We start from the raw sequence: 6616 nt of genomic DNA on the forward strand, positions 1-6616 counted from the left end.
CAGCAGCATAAAGATAAATGTTTCCTGGAAGATAAAAAGTTTAACAACTGAACATCATAGATCATGTCAACTGGAAAAAAATGCGCAACCTAAAAGTTGAGAATTACGTTTTACTCGGCAGACATTCTGAGGACTTCAAGCCCAGGAGGTAGAACTCTCAGATTGCTCTCAGGGACCACTCCAAAAAGGCAAGGTGGGAAGCCAGGATATATGAGAGTTTTTGCAACAAAAACCAGGTAGTTGGAACATCAAAAGATTATCGTTAATTAAAGAAAATCAGATAATCTCAAGTTAAGGGATTTAGTGCATTTCTATGTATGCGTGGGAAGATGAAAGAATCTGGGCTCACTGAAATCATTCCTTTGATGTGCACCTCAGGTCTCTGGGGCCAGTATCCTGCTTTTCACCACCCTGAGTTCCCTCAGGGTGCACAGTTGAGGGGTGGCTGCAGTGGCTGAGAGCTTAGCAGTGGGCAACCCATTTGTCTCCATCCTGAGTTCCCTTTGGGCTCACCTTCCTAGTGCTGTAATGTGATGACTTGATGGCTGCAACATCCTTTATTTACTGATATGGCCAGGAACATTTTCCATACACAATCAAAATGTCTACCATTAGAAATAGTTGCTGACATTGTATTTCCAGCAGAACCGGAGAAGAACACTTGACATTTTTGATTCATGTTCATTTCAGGACACATCCTGTATTATCGAGCTATGTAGCAACTGGTTCCCATTCGGTTGAGCACGGCACACTCCCTGAGATTTAAGCCATCTCTACAGCAAAATAACAACAAAACAGAATTTTTAAAAATCCCTGGCTAATGTAGCAGTGGCAAGCAATACTGCGTGCCTGGCATATCTTTTTTTCCATCCTTTTACTGTAAACACATTGTTGGGAAGCTGGGAAACTTCAACATAAGGAGAAAATCTTTCAGTGGAAGAGACAGTTTCCTCAATTTGAGAATTTCATCACTTTAGGAAAACTCTCATTTTTCTCTCTCTGAACACTCTCTCTACCAATTCCTCCTACTCTTCTCTGGACTCTAATAAGATTTATATTAAACTTTCTTAATTTATGCTTTATTCTCTTCACCCTGTGTGTACCCAATATCTTTGTACATATTCCAGAAGAATTTATGAACCAAAAAAATGTGTAAATATGTCAGTAGTTTATTCAAGTACTGACTGTCAATAAAACCAACAGTGATCACAATGGCTTATTTTGTGGGGAGCAAAATAACAAGCTGGAAAATTTGCTGGACAAAAATAACTTGTGAGAGGAAGGAGTGATCAGAAGAAGCCCATTCTAAGTTCTGCACTGTCACATCAGCATGGAGAGAGAGTGGCTTGGGACAGATCTGATACCATGTTTGTGTGGTAAAGAATGGCAGGATTCTATAGAATGAATGCACCAGTTGGTTTAGCCACTCACTTGTTGAAGACAATGTGGGATGAGTCCAGTTTTGGGAGGCAGCCTTTATGCTGGTGTCTCCTGCAGCCCCCAGTTTCAATCTCATGGGGACAGAGAAACCACCAGCTCGGCCACTTGTGTTGGGTCCCTCTGGTTGCTGCCCCGGCTGCCTGGTTGTCTCAGCTTAAGAGGTTATCTCAGCCTGCGGGGATGGATGAGGAGGCTTCCGGGCCAGGTCTTTGTTAAGTTGGGGTCAGTCCTGCCCATTTTCCCCAGCGACCTCAGTATCCCTTGGTGAAGGAGGGCTGTCTTAGGCCCAGCGGAGAAAGAAGATGTATCCCCTGGGGGCTTATTGTCTGTCCATGGAGCTCAGGATTGGTCCCCTTGCTGCAGTGTCAGCTCACTGGTGGTGTCAGTCCAGGGGAGTAACAAGCCCTGAGTTGCCTTCTGTGGCTAGTTTGGGATCGGGCAGTGCTGGGCTGGGGTGGCTCCTGTTGGGTGGGAAGAGCTAAGAGGCTTTACTGCTCCAGTCCTGGGGTCCCAACACATTCCCTTCCTCTCATTACTTCTCAGGCCTCTCTTTGGTTGACTCTTGCATTATTTCCAGGGTTTATAGTTGTCTCTAGCAAGAATGAGCAGGGACAAAGGGTCCCTGTCATCTGTGTGGACCAGTAGTAGCCTGCTAATAAATCTTTAAATAGATTGGACAATTTCCTCAAGGAACATAACTTCATAAAACCGATTGTAGGTAACGCGAAAAAATGGCTGCCTCCAGTTTGGCTGTTTTCTGCAGAAGAGTCTCGGCCGCCCTGAAGGCGTCCAGGTTGTTAATATGTCCTCAGGCCCCTGCTAGCATAGGTTGCAGGTTTTCTCTTAGTCTATTGACTGAGAATACACCAAATGTCACATCTTTTCACCAGTGTAGATTACTTCATACCACATTGTCTAGGAGAGGACTGGAAGAATTTTTTGATGACCCAAAGAATTGGGGGGAAGAAAAAGTGAAATCTGGAGCTTCATGGACCTGTCAGCAATTAAGGAACAAAAGTAATGAAGATTTACATAAACTTTCGTATGTTCTCCTGAAAGAAAGAAACATGCTCCTAACTCTAGAGCAGGAGGCAAAGCGGCAGAGATTACCAATGCCGAGCCCAGAGCGATTAGAATAGGTAGTGGATTCCATGGATGCATTAGATAAAGTTGTCCAGAAAAGGGAAGATGCACTCAGACTTCTTCAGACTGGTCAAGAAAAAGCTATACCTGGTGCTTGGAGAGGAGACATCTTTGGAAGAATCATCTGGCACAAGTTCAAGCAGTGGCCTATACCTTGGTACCTAAATGAAAGATACAATAGGAAACGATTCTTTGCAATGCCATACGTGGAACGTTTCATCAGATTGAGAATTGAGAAACAAGCCCGCATCAAAACAAGGAAGAAAAATTTAGCAAGCAAGAAAGAAAAATTTCTTCAGGAAAAGTTTCCACATCTATCTAAAGCCCAGAAGTCAAGTCTTGTCTAAGATATCTGAACTCTTAATTACCATTTTGTTTTTCTTGGATTACAATCTGTATGCAAAAGTAAATACATATTAAGTGGTTTATATAAAAAAAAAAAACCATTGTAGGTGACATAGAAAATTAACATGGACTAATAATCAATAAATTAGTTGAAACAACATTGAAGGTATTTACAGGAAACAACAGTTACATTTATCAAGTAAGCTGGATCAAAAGTTCAAGGATATAAAATTAAAATCTTATACAAGCCTTTCCAGAGAATAAAAAATAAGGAAAACTCATGTAATACTGTACATCAGCTATACCTCAATTATAAAAGGAAAACACCCCAAATACATTTAAGGAGATAGTATAATTATAATATAAATCCCAAATAGATATGTGGAAAAGAAAAACTATAGATCTAAATTATGTATAGGCATGGATGGACATATCCTACCAGAATTTTCACAAACCTAAGCCAACAATACAAAACAAAAACAATGTCCAAGTTGGGTTCCTTCTAGGAATGATGGGCTGATTCTAAATTAGACCATCTATTCCTGTGATTCACTACTTTAAAGATTAAAGAGAAAAAAACACATGATTTTTTACAGTTTATACAAAAAAGCATTCACTATAAAAATGTCAGGAATTAGTATAATGTTTTCTGGGTAATAATGTGTCGACGTGAAAAAGTTGCTGCCTTCCAGAGGAGACACTAAACCACACGTAAATTTTTCAAAGGATAGAGCTAATGATATTTACCACGTTATTTAACACCTTCACTCACAAAGATTAAAAATTAAGGCTACACAGTGCATTTTTCCACGTGCCTAAATAGAGAGGGAAACTAAACGTGAACCGGCAATAGGAATTCCTACCACGTGACAGATCTTGGTGATAATTGGGAAATGGGAATTAAGATGATTGTGATACCATTTCATGAACATAGGCCAAAATAAAAATGAAAACAAAAGAAAATGTTGGTACAAATGTGGGGAAAAAGGAATACTATTACTATGTAAGTAACTTCTGTAAAATGAAAAGAAATTTGACAAAACAGAGAAATTAGAAAATGTACCTCTCCTACTTACAATAACCAAGACATGGAAGTAATCTAAATGTCCTTCAACAGATGAATGGGTGAAGAAAATGTGATATATATATACACACATACATATATATACTGTGTAGCCTTAACTTTTACCCTTTGTATGTATATATATATATGTATACATACAAACAGAGTGGAGTATTACTCAGCCATAAATAAGAATAAAATAATGCCATTTGCAGCAACATGGGTAGACCTAGAGGTTATCACACTACATGAAGTCAGAGAGAGACAAGTATCATATGATATCACTTATATGTGGAATCTGAAATATGATGCAAGTGAACTTATTTACAAATCAGAAACAGACTCACAAACATAGAAAATAAATTTATGGTTTCCAAAGGGAAAATGTGGGGGAGGGATAAATTAGGAATTTGGGATTAACATACACACACCACTATATATAAAGTAGAAAAATAACAAGGACCTACTGTACAGCACAGGGAACTACACTCAATATTTTGTAATAACCTACATGGGAAAAGAATATGAAAAAATATATATATATATGTCTGTGTATAACTGAATATATATATATATGTAACTGAATCACTTTACTGAACACCTAAGACTAACACAACATTGTAAATCAACTATACTTCAAATAAATAAATAAATAAATAAATATTAAAAACAAAAAAAAAGGAAAAGTAAATGTGCCTCTCGTAGGACTCCCAATCCTGCTCCTATGAATGTATCCACAAAAAGGGGCCTGTGAAGCATGCATAAGAACCTTCCTGGCAATGCTATACTCATAGGCAACTCACGGACACGCTCTCAATGTGCACCAACAGGAGAAAGTGTAGACAAATTGGTAGCTCTTCATTCCACAGAAAACTATAAGCACTACGAAAATGAGTGCTTTAGATATACATGCATCGATGTGAAAAAAGTGTGAAAACTATAAGAAAAAAAACACAGTTAGATAAAGAATCATAGAATAACATGAAAGGGGTGGAAATAAGAAGAGCAGAAAAAGGAAAGTTGTAAAAGGATACATATAACAGGCTGCTATTCTACACATGTAAAAATATTCAAAATGATTGCATACCTTCAAGAGATGTGCGTACAAGGGTGAGTCAAAAATTACCCTCACTCTGGCTGTGCGGCCAACAGAAGTTTTAATATAACTGGAGTGTGGATAGTCTTTGACTCACCCTCATATGTATATATGTATACAACAGCATATGTAAATGTAATAAACAACACCCAAGGCCGTGGTTCCTTCTAGAAAGGAGAGAGGGGAAGAGGTCATTAAAGGTCACACACGGCAATGGTTTTTGAAATGTTTTATTTCGGAAGCAGTTAACATAAATAATGGTATTTATTATATTATGCTTTCTATGTGCTTATGTCTGAAATATTTCATAATTAAAAGAAAAAATATTTGTCAGTCTCCAGATGATATTAAGTCTGCAGTCCTGCTCCTGAGAGAGAAAATATCAGCGCCTTCCTGCAAATGCCTCTAGAGTTTCTTTGCACCTACAGACTGAGCCAGCTCCATCTACTTCACACCCTAGAGAGGGGATCTCTATCTATACCCCATCTCTGTCTCTATATCTGTCTTTCTAGCTCAGATGCTTTCTGTACCTTTTTATCTACTTTTTAAAAAACATATTGGAGATACTCAGAAATATAAGGAGGTACTCTGCTTTTAAAAACATTGATAATTATATAACTCGGTAGAGTTTCAAATTATCACTCTTGTGGCAATCATATTACAGTATATAAATGTATAGAATTAAAACATAAACACCTTAACTTTATACACTGTTATATGTCCAATATATTTCAATTAAAAAATGGCAAAAATATTTGATAATATTCCCTCAAGCTGTTTCTGTGTCAGCACACTTCATTGCTTCTAACATTCGCATTGATTTTTGTGGTGTACACACACCATGAACTTTCCAGTACTTTATCAGTTATTTTCAAGTCATTAGTAATGTTTTGCTGATACAAACAAGCACACTTGTACATGAAATCTGTAGGAAAAATTCAAAGAAGTGGAATTTCTGTATCATATAGTTTTTAAATTTTGATAGACAATAACTCTAAATATTATAAAACGTCCCAAATGTTGCTAATGTGAAAGCTAAAATACGTCATCACATTGTTATTTGAATTTTACTACTTTTTAAAAAAAATAAGCATATGTTCAAGGAAATTTTATTTTGTTATAAATTTTTATTTACCTGTGAAACTGTCTGTCCTCATTCTTATCTGGGGATATATCCAAAAGTTAAAGAAAATCTTTTTTCCATCATCAGGGTTCCATTTGCATTTTATTTTTCTCTGCAGGGGTCTTTTTAAACCTCTATAGTTCCCTATGGTCCCCAGGAGTTTTGCATTTATTTGCACATTAGCAGTGCATACAATTACTGAAGGTCCCTGGGAACCAGTTTTATTTCTCCATCTCACTTCCAAATTTGTGGACTTTATCATTCTCCTTTTCCCTTGATTAAGTGAACTGCAGCTTGAGCACGTTAATTGTTGTCTTTCTTTCTGGCATTTGTTCTTTTCACTCATAACAGTGTTTGTTTTCCTGGAGGAAACCTCCATGCCCACCCATGTCTGCAAAGCCACACA

The 6616-nt window shown here is 37.5% G+C and overlaps 1 protein-coding gene across 1 annotated transcript; it reads left to right on the top strand.

Moving 5' to 3' along the window:
- Positions 1 to 2171: 2171 nt before the first annotated feature.
- Positions 2172 to 2986, top strand: LOC130852233 (39S ribosomal protein L47, mitochondrial-like). The gene is given in 1 exon segment (XM_057733075.1): positions 2172 to 2986. A coding segment is annotated over 1 exon segment (759 nt). The 3' UTR covers positions 2931 to 2986.
- Positions 2987 to 6616: the final 3630 nt, after the last annotated feature.

The sequence above is a fragment of the Hippopotamus amphibius genome, chromosome 4, assembly GCF_030028045.1.
Source record: "Hippopotamus amphibius kiboko isolate mHipAmp2 chromosome 4, mHipAmp2.hap2, whole genome shotgun sequence".
Classification (NCBI taxonomy): domain Eukaryota; kingdom Metazoa; phylum Chordata; class Mammalia; order Artiodactyla; family Hippopotamidae; genus Hippopotamus; species Hippopotamus amphibius.